Source organism: Rhinolophus sinicus, chromosome 15 (genome assembly GCF_057876585.1).
Source record: "Rhinolophus sinicus isolate RSI-liver-muscle chromosome 15, RSI-T2T, whole genome shotgun sequence".
NCBI classification, from domain to species: domain Eukaryota; kingdom Metazoa; phylum Chordata; class Mammalia; order Chiroptera; family Rhinolophidae; genus Rhinolophus; species Rhinolophus sinicus.
The window spans coordinates 102,976,971-102,994,447 of record NC_142515.1 but is presented as its reverse complement, the minus strand read 5'-3'; the positions used below and the strand labels follow the sequence as shown (position 1 = coordinate 102,994,447).

The 17,477-nt window shown below is 46.9% G+C and overlaps 1 protein-coding gene across 2 annotated transcripts in view; it reads right to left on the bottom strand.

The window, feature by feature from the left end:
- Window positions 1–7,273: 7,273 nt before the first annotated feature.
- The window catches only part of FAM167A (family with sequence similarity 167 member A), a 42,953-nt gene continuing 32,749 nt past the window's right edge, over window positions 7,274–17,477 (bottom strand). For both annotated transcript variants that reach the window (XM_019733174.3, XM_074338342.2), the window contains one exon: window positions 7,274–10,398. In XM_019733174.3, the coding sequence (XP_019588733.3) occupies window positions 10,135–10,398 (264 nt within the window). In that variant the 3' untranslated portion in view covers window positions 7,274–10,134. The remainder of the gene's footprint in view (window positions 10,399–17,477) is intronic.

The window sequence follows — 17,477 nt, the reverse complement described above, 5'->3', positions numbered from 1 at the left end:
CCTCTCACACCTCTGGGTCCTCTCTAGGATTTGATATGCCCAGGACTTTCTTTTCATCTAATACCTTTAATGTTTTCTACTCTGATATTTTCTGAGATCCAGGTGTGATGCCTTCATACCAAGGACACTTGGAGATGGGCCATACGAAGTAGAGTCAAGTCTGGATTTGCAGGTGACTTGCCATTTTCATTGACACCTGGAAATAGCACCAGCAGACGGGGGCTGGAGACTCAGACCACAGCAAGTGAGTGTCCAGCTCTAGAATGCCCACTTCCGGCTCAGCTCAGTTGTAACTGCAGAACGGTGCTGTTCTTCCCCAAGGATGCAGAGTCACTTTCTGTAAACACTTGATGTGGATGAGAGTCTTAAAATAATTCTGAGCCTACTTTTTTTCCCCACATTTATTGAGAGCCCTCACTGTTCTGGATACTGAGTTAGGTGTTAGGAGTTTAAAGAGGGAACTTATAGTCTAATTGTGGAGTCAGGATAAACACAGGAAAAGAGGACCAGAGGAAAGACAGAGACAGAGATGGACAATGGGAAGACTGAAGAGGCAAACTGAATTACATGAGTCACTATCTTAGAAAGTTGTCCTTGAAGAGAAAGGCAGATTTTCAGCTGCAGCTGAAAAAGACAGCTAGAGCTTTGAAACTGAGTGAAGCCAATGAGGGGAAATCTGGAATAGTCCAGGTGTTTTCATCTGAAAGAACATGTGATAGAAAAATAGAAGGTTTCTTGCTTATCACTTGTAAAGGGGGAAATGGCTACATTAATTAGGAATTGTAGTTTTTTTTATTTTTATTTTTTTTAATATTTTAAATTTTTACTTTTTTATTAGTTTCAAGTGTACAAAATAATACAATAGTTAGACATTCATATCCCTCAAAGTGATAACCCCCCTCCCCCAATGTACTACCCCTCTGACATCGTATATAGCTGTTACAGTTCCCCTGACTCTATTCCTTATGCTGTACTCCATATCCTGTGACTATATCTATATATATACACACACATATTAAATTGCAGTTGACATTCATTATTGTTCAGCTTCAGTGTCAGGTGTACAGCGCAGTGATTAGGCACCTACACCATCCCTGGAGTTGTAGTTTTTAAAAATGAAAAGAAAAGCACCAAATTAAACACTAGATTAAAAAACTTGTACTATTTTCAGGTAAATGGCCACTTTATTTTCTTTATGAAGGACTGCGTTCCAGAACAGAGATACAACACGAATGTCTTGGATGAAACCAAAGCTTGCATATATCTTTAGTCTCTAGTCATCTTGCTTTCCTAGAATTGGCATACCGCTTGGCATATACCTCATGTTTAAAACTATTTTGTAGAATTAAATGACGTTATGACAGAGTATTCCAGCTAGAGATTTCACTTTTTGAGTAGTGGAAATAGCATCTGAACTTTGAATTTTCCAACAAGCATGGAAAGTGATGACAATCGGAAATGCCAGGAAACTTCAAGGTGCAAATTATTGGTGTTGCTAAACTATTTGACAAAAATCCACATGTGAATAGATTCCTCTGCTTCTCCAGATGGGGGCACTTTAGGATTTCCTAAAAGCAATGGGTCTGAATTAGAAACATGACAAAACCATTTGTTTATAGGCGGATGTACTTCACAGATTTGTTTTCTCAGACCTCCTTCTCTGCTGGTTCTGGGCCAGAGAATTTGGAGGTGGAAGGGGTGCAGGAAGAGAGCGTGTGGAGGAGAGCTGGGATGAGGAGTTAGGAGGCCATGGGGCATCCCCTGCTCTGCACCAACTGGACAGTGACCTTGACCAGCCACTTTAGCTCTTGGACCTGCTGTTTTGTAATAGAAAAGAAAATCGTACTCTGATTGCTAAAGCCCACTTATTCTGACTGCACGGATATGTCCCACATCAGCAGCTTGTGTTCAATGTAAGGCCAGGGCTCCTTTAATATTTTATATGATATAATTTTAAGCCCCATTTCATCATGGAAAATCTGTCTCTCCCTTCCTTCTTCCTTGAGATTCATCACTCCCCCAGGCTGCTCCTAGTGCTCTGCTTTGCCCCTTAAAGTTGAGGCTGTCACCTACTGTAGGGCCAGGCTCCCAGTGTCACAGACCCTGTTTTCTTGCAGCCCTGAATGTCTTCAATTGCATACGTGCTCCCCCTGAAGAAGTCAGGCGTTCCAGCATCAGAGATGCTTCCAAGATGTTTCAATAGCTTTGAATCTGTAAAGGAGTCAAGATCCCTTTCTTCCAGAAGGCTTCTTGGCCCAGATGCAATTTGTCCTCCCCTCCCTAGCAATCGCAGGGGAAATGGGGGAGGGTGGTCTTTGTCAACACAGAGAGTCCTGCTTCACCCTCCCCCCGAGGAACAGTTGCTGACTTGCCTTTCATGCACTTCCCTGAAAGGAACCACTCAGGCGATTTTTCTCAGGGAGAATCGCTGTTTCCTCTACTAGAAATATAAGTGGCTGGAAACTTTTAACAGAAACTTGCTTTTAGAAAACCTATTTCCACCTTCAGGGGCATCCTGCAACATTTTTATAATGGTTCATTGAATCTCAGAGAGAGAGGCTCACAAGCAACTCTAGGCTGGGGTGGAGGATACAGGAGATGACCTTTCGTGTACTGTTTTTCCTCCCAGTGGAAGCAGGCAATGGGGACCTCACCCCTTCCTATGTCCAGCCCCCAGTCTCCAGGAGTTCCCATGTGCCCCTCCCTCTGTGGGCTGAGCTCTGGTTATTCCCGGCAGGGCCCCCTGAATTGCTGTTCAGGAGGTGGTCAGCCAAGGCCAGGGCAGATGGGATGAGTAGACAGCGAGAGCCACTGCTTTTGCTGCAGCTGTGGTTGGGGCTCACAGGGGCTGTGGGGTGACTGCCAGTCCTGTGGCTGCCTGGCCTTGGATCCTCTCCTGCCCCCTGAGTCTCAAACTCAGAAACTGTGATATCTGGGCCTTGTTCTAAGAATCGACCAGGACATTATAAGAAGCATGGGGGATGCAGCACAGAAGGGAAGGCCGTCATGTTTTCTGATTTGGTGCCAACTCCGTACTTTGAAAAAACTCCTCCCCCCTTTTGCGCTTTCTTGCACCTTCTTTATTCCTTAGCTTCCTCCTCCTTTCCTCTCTCTCCTGCTCCCTCTTCTTCCTCTCCACCTTGTGTTTTCTGCTCCACGACTGAGGGTGACACACAGCCCAGGGCAGCTGGCAGAAGGCTGTGCCTTTTACCAAAAGACTAAAGTGTGGCGACTGACCTTTAGCGACCAGACAGGGGCAGTGGGATGTTTGGCCTAGGTCGTGCCTGTGTTTCCGGAGAAGAAGCATCCATCTTGGTCCATCTGGCCCAGCCTGGGGCCGCGCAGTAGGTCCAAATCCAGTCTGTGTCTCTGCAGGCAAAGGCCAGTCTCCCTTGTGTCATGTTGCGTTCCATCAGTAAATAGGGTTGTGTGTATCCCGCCGACAGATTTGCATGTCATAGAATGCATGATTGTACCAACACATTATGCACATTTAAAGCATATTAAAAGTAGAAAGGAAGAGATTAAAAATATTAATTGAATTTCTCATCTTTTCTTCTCACCCCCCGCTGCATCAACTTGGTCATGCCCAGGTGCCTATACCACAGGACAGAGTCTGCTGGCCAAGGTGTCCTTAGGGCTAAGGCCAATGGGATTTCTCTGGAGGTCACTCTGGGTGAGGTGGGGAAGAATGGTGGGTGGTCATTAGCATCCCGTTCATAAACATTCCTGCTTGTGGGCCCCCGGGGAGGAGAGTCTCCTGGAGGGAGACAGGAGGCTGGTTCATCATTTCTAACTCCGGTTTCCCTTGGGACTCTTGATGTTCTTTGGAAAGTAGTCCCGCCTTAGTATTTCAATTGTCCCCGCATGGAGAAGAGAGTCTAAAGTAGGGCCTCTTGGGGCAGTTTGACAAAATGGTTTAGGAAATCCATTACAGTCCTGTGAATCGGAACCACGGCTTGTCAGATTAGTCCCCAGGGAATTTCCACACCCTCCTGGTGCCCTTCCCTGCTGGTCAGAGAAATGTCCACAGAGAACTTATCTCCTCACAGTGAGCAGTAGATGGCTGCTTTGCAGAGCCCTCAAATGTTTGAGGTTTCTCTTCCTGAATTAATTTCCTTTGGAGGCCGCCTAGCTGTCTCCATCGGTGTTTGCTTTGAGCCTGTGAAAAGGGTATTTTAAAATAGTGACATCTGAAAGCTTCCATGTGCCTGCGCAGCTCCCATCAGATAGGGCACACGGTCATGCTAGGCCTGTTTGTACTGGCAGGGGCCCCTTCTGCCGCACTACCATCTTGCTCCTTCAGCCCACTGCCACAGCTTTCTTCCCCAGGCGTCAAGACCACAGGCTTCCGGGCGTTGACACAGCGAATCAGGAAGGGGCGATGTTTCTGCTCCAGCCGAGAAGCGAGGGAATGTTGTCAACAAAGTTCAAAACTCCCTTTTTACAACATTATTGATTACAGTCCCCAGATTGATTTTGTAGGGCATCCGATGGACACTTGTCCCATTAGGGAGACCACCTCACGGATGATGCAGATGCCTGATCACTGCACTGTACACCTGAAGCTGAAGCTGAACAATAATGAATGTCAACTATAATTTTATATATATGTGTATATATGTATATGTATATATACAAGAAGCGGAGTACAGCATTAGGAATAGAGACAGTGGAAATGTAATGGCTGTGTGTGATGTCAGAGGGATAGTGGATGGGGGAGGGGGGTTCACACAGTGTGAGGGATATAAATTATAAACATCTAAGTAGTACTTTGTCTTGTGCACCTGAAACTAATTTAAAAAAACGAAAAACAAAAACAAAAACCAGAAAGTACCTTCTAAATCTAATTAAATATTTAAAAATCTTTTTAAAAAAACTCCCTTTCTAAATAAGATAGACAAGATCTATGAGAGGCTCTAGAAGCCGTGGTTCTGACTGGTACCAGCAGTCCACCATGCACACACTTAGCTGGGGTCACTGGGAGCTAACAGTACAGCCTCAGGCTTCTGTCTCTGCCAAAGGAAGCTAAGCCCTCCCTGGAATGTCTCCTCTAGTCTCCTCATACTCTGAATCATCACCTTCTACTCAGTGTCTCTGTCTCTACCAGTACACGCACACCAGCAATTCCCAGATGTCCCTGAGGCTTCCAACCAGGAACCCTACTACTCTAGCCCTGCGATTACCTTCCTCCCTGGGTCCCCATGTCCTCTCTTCCCTCCTTACTGGGTTTGGATTCCTTGGTCCAGCACTATGATTGCTCCTTTGCAAAACAATTCAACTTTTGCCTTCCCTGTCCTCCAGCATCCCTGCCTGGCATAGACGCTCTCTGCAATATGCCTGTGTCTGCACTGGGACAGCTAATCATGGCTGGAGAGAAAAATCACTCAACCATATTGCCTGGATTCCCTTCACATGTATGACCACAAGCCTCACATGGGCAGCCAAAGCCGAGGATGATTCGACTACCCTGTCCTAAGACACTAACATGTCGTTCTCTCAGATAATTGTTTCAAAATGTCTTCCTCCTTGAACTTCCACCGTTCCACTCCCTCCAAGTCACTCTCCTATTTCTTCTTCTGGACTCCACTTCTGCCCCACTCCCCACTTACTTTCTACATAGATTGTGCTAGCATTTTATCAGCCCATATAGCACTCCCCTTCTCAGAAACCTCAAAACGCTTCTTGCACAACCCAAGGAAAACCCAGACTCCTCACTCTGACCTATGAGGCTGATGTGACAGGCCTGCAGTCTCTGCAGCTCACCCTCCACCACCTCTCTGCACTCCAGCTGCACCACAGACCACGCTCCTTCCTGCCTTAGAGTCTGGGTCCCTGTTTTTCTGTCCAGAACAACAATCTCTTTCCTGATATTTGCATGGTTGCAGCTGAAATAGCACCTTCTCAGAGAAGCCTTCTGAGCACAGGGTAAAAGCTGCCCCCTCCCACACAATGATGCGGTCATCACATTTTTATCTTCTCTGCAGCACTTAAAATTCCTTAATTTGTTTGGAAGCCAAAGTAGAATAATTTCACTTTGAGCTGGAAAAGAGTATGTATGGTCCCATCTGTAGGGTTGGAAAGGCCCAATAGCTTCTTATGTGCCCTTTGAACCACATAGCTGAGGGTGATGGTGGGTTTCCAAGTGCCAACTCCGCCCCTCACCTCGTACCCCATACTCCACGTGGCCAATTTATACTGTGTTCTCTTTGAGAGGAATAGATCTAGTCACTCACCCTCTTGGGACAGGCAGGTGACATAACCTCAGGGGACTGCAGAGAGCTTCTCTAAGGCGGTTCTTTCCACAAAACGGAACTACTAACCCCTGCATGGACCTTCTCATATAAGCCTCTCCACTGAGATAGGAATGATGCAGACAATGGCCTCCCTTGCCCGCTCTGGCCTTTTGAAGGTTTCTCAAAGGTCCACGGACCACCTGTGTCAGTCTCCTGGGGCATTAGTTAAAAACAGATTCCTAGGCCCCATGCCAGAGCTGCATACCAGCATCCCTGGGGTGGAGCCTAGGAATTTTCCTGGGAATATGCATTTGCAATAGGCACCCCGGGTGATCCTCATGCAGATTTAATGGTGAGGAGTGCTGCATTCAGAGACTGAGAAGGTTTAAGGCACAAGTTCTCGGAGCGTGGTAATGCTAAGCACTGTACTTCAACAATGGAATTGTGATTTGAAATATGTAACCTGTGGGTCCACTGTCCAGGCATTGCTCTGACTTTGACCCAAATACTCTGAAACCAATGAGTCACCTTTGGAAGGGCCTTCTGTAGGAGAGAATGGATTTACTTTGGCTCTGGTCTTGTCAAATTCAGGATAATGGCTGCATCTCTTAGCTCCTCATTTTGAGCTCACTTCGTCCACAGCTGGGAAGCTCCTGATGGCAACAAGTGCCAAGCAGCCCCTTGGGGGAAGGCATGAGAAAGGAAGCAGAGTGATTAGAGTGAATCATTTTCTATCTCGGATAACTCCATCCAGTGGTTGATTGCTTGTCTTTCCCTTCCTTGTCTTTCCTTTACTTTCCTTCCTCCCCCACCCTTCCACTTCCCTCCTTCTTCCTCCCTCCTTTCATTTCTTTCTCCCTCCCTCCCTTCCTCTTACTCCTTTCTTCCTTCCTTCCTCCCTCCCTTCCCTCCCTCGCCCCTTTCCCTCTCTTTCTTTCTTCCTTTCTTTCTCTTTCTTTCAATTAAGTGTTTGGCTCTGTGTGTGCTGTAACAGGAAGCAGATAAAAGGAAACAAATCTCTCCTCTTTACATTGATCTTTTCTTTTGAAATATTTTATTTCACTTTTTCTAACAGCAATATAGAAACCAATAATCGTAAAAAATAAAATTATAAACTGTCCATCGATTATGTAATAGCACTTGGTATTGCTACAGGGAGGAAGCCCGGGCCCGGGTCAGACCATCTCAAGCCTGCCCAGGCTCTCCAGGCCTCTGTGATCACAGCTGAGCCCACGAAGGCATCAGACATTACCACACATGGCAGTGTCAATGGAGACTCTGAGCTTTTCACCCAGGGGTCCTTGGCGAGGGCAGGGAGATGGGTAGATAATGAGTGAAACTGCAAATGGCATTGTATACACACGGTAAGCCAGAAGGTTGCCCTGGGGAGCTGGCAACACAAGACAGGTGGTAGCTCACTCAGGCACCTCTTGACCCCCACAGGGCAGGGACTTCACAAAGCTGAACTGACCTGGTTAGATGTTTGTATTCACTGTGGAAATAAGGGAGCTAGTCGACACTGGACAACAAGTAAGAAAACACAGCTGTCCTTTCCCTTCCACCTCTCTCCTCTGATCCCCTTCTCTTTTTCTTCCTGCTTATCCAAAACTAAAATTCTCTTGAGATAAACTAAGCAAAATAGCTGAGACAGCAAACCTCTCCAAGAAAGTGTGCCTTGAGCTCAGTTCCCTCCCAGAGAACAAAGAAAGGAAGGAAGCATTAGGCTAGCGGAGCAACTAAATTGTCCACTTGACTCCAATCCAATGGAGCTGACGAAATTCAACTAAATCACTCAGCTTTAATTGATTCCAACTTTTTCAGTTTCTGTGATGAATGATTTCTAGAAAGAAAAAACACATCAGGTTGGCACTTTTTTTTTCAGAATATGGAAGGGGTTTTCCTGCGTGAGACCGAGTATGTGTTACGTGTGTGTCTGTACGGAGTGCGTGGTTTGTGTAGGCCCGCCTGACAGAGCGCAACCACAGGACTTGTCTCAGAGAAGGCTGGCAGGAATGCCCCTGCAGGCCTTGGCAGTGCTTGTACGGATTCCTGAGGAGAGACATCGCAGGGTGAAGAAAATCTCCCTCCTTTCTTGCCTGAGGGGACCTGGCCTTCTGCCCGAGGTCTCCATGGATGAGTTTTCTGGGCTTCAGACTCTCGTCACTGCTGAGAATGGGGCCCAAACACATTCGGCTATGTGGTTATAACTTCTTTGAAGGAAGTATAAACCCTGCAGGTCCTCGAAATCACAAAGAAGAAACCAACTTCTTTTCTGTCTAACTAGGGAGCAGTCATTTGTATCCTCCCACTCCCTGTCCACAAAAGAAAAGCCACCTTTTCCCAGCGTGAGTTCTGGGGTATGTGGGTGTGTGTGCCCCAATGACATTACACAGGAAGACAAAATCCGAAAGGCAGGACACCTTCCTTCAACTATGGAATTGTGATTGGTAATATGTGTTCGGTGGGTCTGCCGTCCAGACATTGCTCTGAATTTGACTCAAATATTCTGAATTGCACAGTGGAAGGTGCCTGTGAGGGTTGAATGAGGTGGACAGTAGAGGGGTTGGCAGTTTGTGGGTTTGGCAAAGCGTTAGGACCATCTTTGGAGTTCAAGTTCATTGATATATGATCTGTCTAGGAATTATCAATCATGATTTAACACATCAATATTCTAAAGCCACTAATGAGCTGTGTAACCTGAAGGAAATTATTCTCTCCTCCGCTGGCTTCACTTTACTCCTTTGTGAATGAGACATGGTGCTCTACAGGTTAACTTTCCCAACCTGTCGAGGTCTCAGTCCTCACCTTGCTGATGCTCACACTTGTTACTAGGATGAACCTTTTCAAATAAAGTCCTGAACCTCTGTACTAGACCTACCCAACTGGCTCTGCCATTTGGACAAAAATCAAACAGTTATTAACAAGTTAGCAACAGATTACTAACAGTCTGATTCAATTAAAATTAGTCATTTAAGTCAGGCACAGAATCTCAGAGGAGCTCAGGGCGAGCAACTGGGCTCCCTTGAATCTTTCTAGGTAGGGCAAGAAGGTGACATAGGGGACATTGTTGGGATCCACTAGGAGGCCTCTGCTGCCCTCTGGGAGAACTCAGTTATGGGAAATCCACAGACAGACCTGCCTGGATCCATCACCGGTGGTCTCCTAGGCACTCCCCCAGGGTTGTGGGGCGGCAAAGGGGCTCTTTGGAGATTGGGACTGGTGTATGTGGCCAGACAGGCAACAGAGGGCCTCTGCTTGCTCCACCCAAGCTACACTGCTGTGGCCCCACACACAATGGGGACAATTTACATGGCACACGAACTGCCAACTGTGGCACCTGCGTCCCCAAGCTGCACTTTGTTATTCCTTTTGGTTTTCCTTTCCTGGTGGGTCCCTGTCAAAGTTGTTGAGTCACCTATTTAGGGTAATTCCAGCCAGTACTTAGAGGACAGCCACAGCAAGATGGGCACATCTGATATATTTAATCCCCTCCCTCTGGGGGCTCAGTGCCTGTGGGAAGCCTTCTGCGAGAATCACAGCTTTTGGAGGCCCCCCTTCGGGATCCCAGTTCTCATAGCACCAGTGATTCTGGGAAACAAGAATGTGGGTCACTGAGGGGAGTACTGAGGCGTATCACTCTGGGAGCCCAGGTCTCATTGAACATCTGGATGGAGTGGCCCTTCTAAAGGGCGCTTTGGGTATCCCATGAGAGCGAGTCATGGAGATATTGGGGTCCAAAGCTGGGACCCCGGGAGAGATCACCTGCCGACAGGTGCTGGGGGGTCCACAGATCACCAGTCTCAGGGAAGCCCAGACTCTGGGGAGACCCACTCGGCCTCAACTCCCTTCCATGCCCCAAACCCTCTGTTCTGGCTCCTCTGCCCCCTTCTAGGGCTTCTCAGCAGAGAGAGAACCTCCGGGAGTTGATGTTCATCTTGGTGACGCCAATGAGCTTCAGTGGCGTGGAGAGACTGAAGGAGGAGGCCAGCGGGGAGTCGCAGAAGAGGTCGGATAGCTCATCCCGCTCCTCCAGCTCGTAGGTGGCATCGTTGAGCATCCTCCTGTGGAGATCGCAGGTCTGCTCGATCTTCAGCTTGTTGATGTCACTGCGCAGGCGCATGAGCTGTCTGGCCAGCTGCTGGTCCTGCAGCCGCATCTCTGTCTGCAAGGGAGGAGGGGCATCAGTGCTGAGCTGGGTGGGGGGCTGCAGCTCCAGCGTCCCTGACATAGTTCCCCGCTGATAGGAGACCTAAATAATGGTTTGCATCATCGATTGGGCCACCTGGAGATATTAGCACATTCCCAGGTCAGGGAGGTGAAAAGACACACATATCAAGGTGCCAAGCAATACTTTGTACTGAGCTAGATACTATGTCAAAATCCTTCTGCACGAGGTACATGTCAGTCCTGGCTTAATGGCATTTCTGATGCAGACTCATTTTTACAAATGGAGTAAAGAGTATACAGAAAAGCATGGGAATGATAAACACCAACTTCAGGAGCATGGTTACCTCTGGGTGGGAAGGAGGGAATGTGATTGGGGAAGGTACACAGAGGCTTCACCTTCTATTGAAGTTGAAGTTGTCTTAAATCTTATGCTGGGTGGTCATTATGCTATTATATTATTCTTTAAACATTTTGGAATGCCTGCCATATTCCTTAATAAAGTTTCAAAAGAGCCAAACATAAATATATGCTAATAATTATTGAATGTTTTACCATATTGTACCAGGCACTGTCCTAAGCTCTTCAGGTATGTATTAGCTCGGGTTGCCATACAAAACACCATAAACTGGGAGGCTTAACAATAGACATTTATTTCTCACAGTTCTAGAGGTCGGGAAGTCCAAGATCAAGGTGAGGGCTGATTCAGTTCCTACCAGTAAGGATCCTTTTCCTAGCTTGCAGATGGCCACTTTTTCATTGTGTCCTCACATAATGGAAAAGAGAAAGCTCTGGTCTCCCTCTCCCTCTCCCTCTCCCTCTCCCTCTCCCTCTCCCTCTCCCTCTCCCTCTCCCTCTCCCTCTCCCTCTCCCTCTCCCTCTCCCTCTCCCTCTCCCTCTCCCTCTCCCTCTCCCTCTCCCTCTCCCTCTCCCTCTCCCTCTCCCTCTCCCTCTCCCTCTCCCTCTCCCTCTCCCTCTCCCTCTCCCTCTCCCTCTCCCTCTCCCTCTCCCTCTCCCTCTCCCTCTCCCTCTCCCTCTCCCTCTCCCTCTCCCTCTCCCTCTCCCTCTCCCTCTCCCTCTCCCTCTTTCTTGATAAGAACACTAAGTGGCAGGCCCAGTGGCTCAGGTGGTTGGAGCGCCCAGCTCCTAAAGCAGCAGAGGTCACGGGTTCCATTCCCACATGGGCCAGTGAGCTGCGCCCTCTACAGCTAAGATTGTGAACAACAGCTCTCCCTGGAGCTGGGCTGCTGTGAGCAGCCAGAGGTTGGCATGGGCTGCTGAGTCCTGCCGTGGGCTGCTGAGTGCTGTGCTGCCGTGGGCTACCATGTACTGCCAGGAGCTGCCAGTGGCCAGCAGCCGGTGAGAGCTGCCATGAGCTGCTGTGAGCGGCCGACCAACGACTGGCGACCGACTGCCTCAGCTGGGGGGAGTGCAAGGCTCATAATACCAGCATGGGCCAGGGAGCTGTGTCCTACACAACTTGACTGAGAAAGAAAGGTTGGGGGAGGTGGAAGGAAGGGGGGGGAAGAACACTAAGCCTATCATGAGGGCCCCATCCTCATGACCTCAAAACCTAATCACCTCCCAAAGGCCCCATCTCTAAATACCATCACAGAGTGGGGTAAGGCTTCAACATGTGAAATTTGGGGGACACAGACATTCAGTCAATAACAGGTTATATTAACATGCAGCAGTTAGTCTTCACTACAACTCTGTAATTTTATCATCATCATCTACAATTTATAGATGAAAAGGCAGAGGCTCAGCCAAGTAAGTCCCTGTGTCAAGTCACAAAGCTCATAAATGACAGAGCTGGGATTGGGAACCCAGAAAAATCGAACCCAGGAACCCAAACTCCTGACAACTAAGTTCTTCTTCCTCTTCAGGTAAAGTTGGAGTGTGGGGTTATGGAAAGAGTTCTGTGCTCAAGGACCTACTAGAAGGTTCATAATAGTTCTAGGGCCTCAGTATTTCCTGTTAGGAAGGGATGTGACAATTCACCTACACGTCAACCTCGTTGGAACTTCACAGCCCGACCTGGGGTAGCAGCAGGACAGTCTGAGAGTTTCCCACGTTCCAGGGGAGTTTCAGTGAGTTGCTCAGTTTCACGGTTGTGTGACGGCAGAGATGGGAGCTCACAGGGCCTCTTCAGGTTCCTACTGCAGAGTGTTTTCCATGAACGACACTTTGTCACGAAGACAGAGCACCAGCTGCTCCCGCTTGACACGAGAGCCAATTCCTTCTTACCCAATTCCTCCTCCTGTGCTTTGCAAGTGGTTATTGGTTTTGTGTCGTGTGTGTGTGTGTCTCAGCTGTGTCATTCCCCTGGTGTTTGGAGCCAAACTGATTCAGAAAAATCAACCATGATTTTTCCAGAGGGACCCTCCCCAAGGTTATGGAAACGAATCCAAGTGTTTTCACTTTATATCCTGTTCAGGATTGGAATCGAGTTTATTGCAGAGTAGAAAAACAAGTGACTTCACCAGTAAGCGTTTCATTATTCTTTTTTTCCCCTCTTTCATTTTTTGTTTTTATGGACTTCCATAGATGGCTTTTCTTCCAATTTCATAGATGATAAAAATCAAGAGAGAAAGTCTTGATTGGGGATAAGCAAAGTATTTAATGGCTGAATTGGGATTAAAATTCATAGGCTCCCGTTCATTAGTTTACTTCTCAATCCCTGGGTGTAACAACCCAAATTTAGTGCCCATCAGAAATTATGTTGATCTAGAATAGCACCAAATGAATGATGGCGGGCTCACTGCAGGGCAGTTAGTCATTTATTCATTTATTTGGAGCCCCTGGCTATGCCTGAAACTGGGTTAGGTGTTGCCTAAACCCTTTTGAGACAGGGGTCAAATTTATCTGAAAGACAGTGCAAGTTCACACCCATTGTTTTATTTGATAATAGTCTTCTGGGAGTTTTACTCAAACCACTTCTCTTTGGAGTATTCTGTAATTTGAAGACAGATCTCATTGAAAAGCTAGGAACCATATGGTTTAGATTTGAAGTTGGGCTTCAGGAATCGGATCTTTGGTCTGAAAAGACCCTTTAAAGTGGGAGACTTCCAGGTTGAGCAGGTGTCTGGGAGAATCTGTGAGATGTGGCCTGTAGTGGGTACCGGTGGAGGAAGGGGCCACTTTTCTATGGCCGATAGATCTGGTCAAATGTCAGAGGAACAATTTAGGGTTTAAAACCCATCAGAATCAGCTAGACAGAGGGGTGGTAGTAAGGCACACGTCTAGTTTCCTTTGACAGGACAAAAGCTATGTGTATACATTATGTGTATACATTTTTCTTGGCACCTTCTGTATATTTTGTTATGACCCATGAATATAAATCAACTGTTTTATCCGATGCTCAAAGAAACAGTGTTTGTTCCAACACTACAAGAAAAACTGGAAGTGTTGGCCCTATTCTCACCTACTCTGTGGGCCACACAGGGGTTTTCCAAGGGTAGCTTAAGTCTTAAATACTAACTTGAGTCCATGCTTCAGCAGTAACTCTGCTGTCATCAAACCAGATCCATATAAAGTTCACACAGCCTCCAAAGAAACCTGAGCAAAATGTGCGGGGCTAAGAGGGTTTTTTCCCAGATTTTTTTTTTCAATTGTGGTAAAATACACATAACATAAAATTCCACCATCATAACCATTTTAAAGTGTACAGTTCAGTGGCATTAAGTAGGTTCACATTGTTGTGAAACCGTCACCAACATCCATCTCCAAAACCCTTTTCATCTTTCAAAACTGAAACTCTGTCCCCATTAAACATCATCTCCCCATTCCACCTCCTTCCAGCCCTTGGCAGCCACCAGTCTACTTCCTAGCTCTCTGAATTTGACTACGTTACAAACCTCAGATGAGTGAAATCTATAGTATTTGTCTTTTTGTGACTAGTTTATTTCACTTACCACAATGTCTTCACAGTTCCTACAGCTAAAGGGGCTTTTTTATAAATTACATCTTTTTAGAAAATTTTATTGAACATGTCTTTGCTGATCCTGTGGAGAGCAAGTCAGAAGAACAGCAGATCCTGAGGGTGGGTGTGGAGAGAAGGGTCTGGGGATGGAGCTCCCCCTTTCTTTTTCTCTCTTTTCTGCCAAGGAGACACTTGGGAGGCCATGACAACACACACGTATCTTCTGCCACATACTATCAGATACAGGTTTCATATATTATTTCACTGCATCTTCTCACAACTCTAGATGATAGGTATTTTGATCTGTTTTATGGTTTAGGAAACCAGCTCTGAGAAGTTACGGAACTATGCAGGGTGGTACTCAGATCGCAGCGGGGCCCATGAAAGCTCAGTGCTGGTGGCCTCACCGTGGCCCCTCTGTACCCGGAGGTGGGCTGGGTCCCAGAGTCAGCGGAAATAAGAACTTCATTGCCCTGGGTTTAGAATCTGGATTTTCATGCTGAACCTTACCCCTCACTAGCTGTGTGGCTTTGGGCAAACCAGTAATGCTCCTTGAATTTCTGTCTCCTCATCTACAGAAAAGGCATAATGCCTATTCCAAAAACCGTGAGAAGCAAATTAGATAGTAAGTAATATGCCAAATAAACTGAACAATGCCTGTCAGATAAAGGTAAGAGGTTCACCACTTAAGTCCTTTCTCTCCAGGCCAAGGTGCAGGATGTGGAAACCAGCCAGGCCCTCCCAGTGCTAAGACTTTATTAAAGAAACTGAGATGCTAGCCCCAGTGACTCAACTGTCAATGTGGGTTTAATGCTTTCCTGGCAAAGGCTCAACTATAGGACGTGACGATCTCTACTCCCCCGTTCCAGGGATAAAGGCGCTTGCTTGATTCTTGGAGGGGCAGCCTGTAATTCTAGCAATCCTGTAATTATGGTATAGTAGTTGGTGAAAGGGGAGGAAATGTCACTGTGTCAGTGTCAGTGCATTGTGGTGACAGGGTGTGTCCCCATCAGGTGAGAAAGCACAGAAAGGGGGGTAGTGGACAACCAGCAGCCTCTTGCAATAACTGCGCTTATGGTCTATGCGTGGCCATAGCCAACACAGGTCTGTTTCCTCAAGTCAGACAAGCATGCTTAGAAGAGACTGGCTGTGTCTTAAGGTAGAAGGTGAATCCCCAAGGGCAGGATTAAGTAACTAAAGGCGATAATTACACTGCTCTGCAAGATGAGGAAAAGATTTACTTCGCATGGTTTGGTGAGGTGAGGAGTGCTTGTGAGGTGAGGAGTGGTGAGAGACCTGGGGGAGAGGAGACACTGGGAGGGTGGCCAGCAAGGAAATTCAGAGGACAGAAAGATCTATTACAAGGGTGGAACGGTTTGCTGTGAGGTCTCGTTAGCCAAGTTTCATGGGTCACTAGTGATTTCCTGGGGAGTCAGAAGAAGGGACGACTCCTGCCTCTGGGATGGGTGAAATAAATACAAAACCTGCAGCCAAATGATGTGGAGAACATATGGCAGTTCCTCAAAAAATTAAACATAGAACTACGTATGATCCAGCAATTCCACTTCTGGTATATACTCAAAAGAAGTGAAAGCAGGGACTCAAACAGACAATTGCACACCCACGTCCACAGCAGCCCTATTCACAACAGCCAAAAGGTGGAAGCAACCCAAGTGTCCACGGACAGATGAATGCATAAACAAAACGTGATATATACATACAATAGAGTATTATTTAACCTTATAAAGAAATTCTAACACATGCTACAACAAGGATGAACCTTGAGAACAATATACAAGTTAAAACACCCAGACACAAAAGGACAAATATATATAATTCCTTTTATATGCGGTACCTAGAGTAGTCGAATTCATAGAAACAGAAAGAATGGTGGTTGCCAGAGATGGGGAGAGGGGAGAACGGATGCAGAGTTTCAGTTTGGGAGGATGAAAAAGTTCTGGAGGTGGATGGTGGTGACCATTGCACCACGATAGGAATGTACTTAATGAACTGTACACTTAAAAATGGTTAAAATGGTATATTTTATGCTATACACATTTTACCACAATTTAAAAAGCAACAACAAAAGCTGCAAAGTGGGGGTGACCACCCCGACCACCAGGTGCCCACGACCTTCCTGGATTTAGCCTCCAAAGTCCTGGAAACCTCCTCAGTCCCAGGCAGACAGGGATGGTTGGTCCCCCTACCTGCAGCAAGTGTGGTTGCAGGCGTGGGCAACTGAGAACCCATCCTGGCCAGTTGGAGACACCACCCGTGTAAGTAGTGGGATGCAGACTGTAACTTGAGCAACACTGAGAACTGACCAGATCCTGACCCAGGCTGAGTGGTGGGGAGGTTGACGGCCTCTCCGAGGTGGGTTAGAGGAGCGGTGGTCACACATGGAGGACTCAGACCAACTGGCAAAGGGACAGAGTGTTTTGTTCTTTGCCAACGGCTCTCGCAGCATTGGGAGAAGCAGCATTTTTTTGGCAATCTGGAGAATTTGCTTCCTTCCTCAGCACCCCTTGCCTACTTCCTCTGTGTTCACTCGCTCTGTCTAAAACACTGAATAATTTTTTGGTGTCTCAGGGAAGCAAATACCCTTATTCCTAGTTGCTAATGGGATCTGCTTGAATACTTTATTGGGTCTGATATCTACAGGTCTAAAATGTCCTGAAGACTTTGGGAGCTTAAAAAAAAAGACAGATAAATATCAGACCATCAGGAGCAGAAGGAGCAATTCTTTTGAAGGCGCCATCTTTCACCCACTACAGCCTCTGCTTCCTAAAACAGGTGCAATGTATGGATTGTCACCCAGATCCTTCTCTTTCCAACAAAAGTCTTTCCTGGAACGTTATTCATGATCTGCTTTGTTTCTATTCTCTAGTCCTTCATTTTCTGGAGAATTCTGCACGTTTGCCTGTGGAAGCTTCTGTTCTCTTAGTTTGGAAAAACAAGACAGTGACAGTGGCTTGACACAACACCCTGTGCAAATTTGCAAGCACATTTGGGGAAGGGATTTCCTAATGCATCTTTAATTATTGCCCCAGAGAAATCCCAGCACCCAGGGGCCAACCAGAGGTGAACGAATGAGCTGGATTGGAGAGCATGGTAAGTAGCACAGATCTGGGTAGACAGAAAAAAAATCTCAAGGT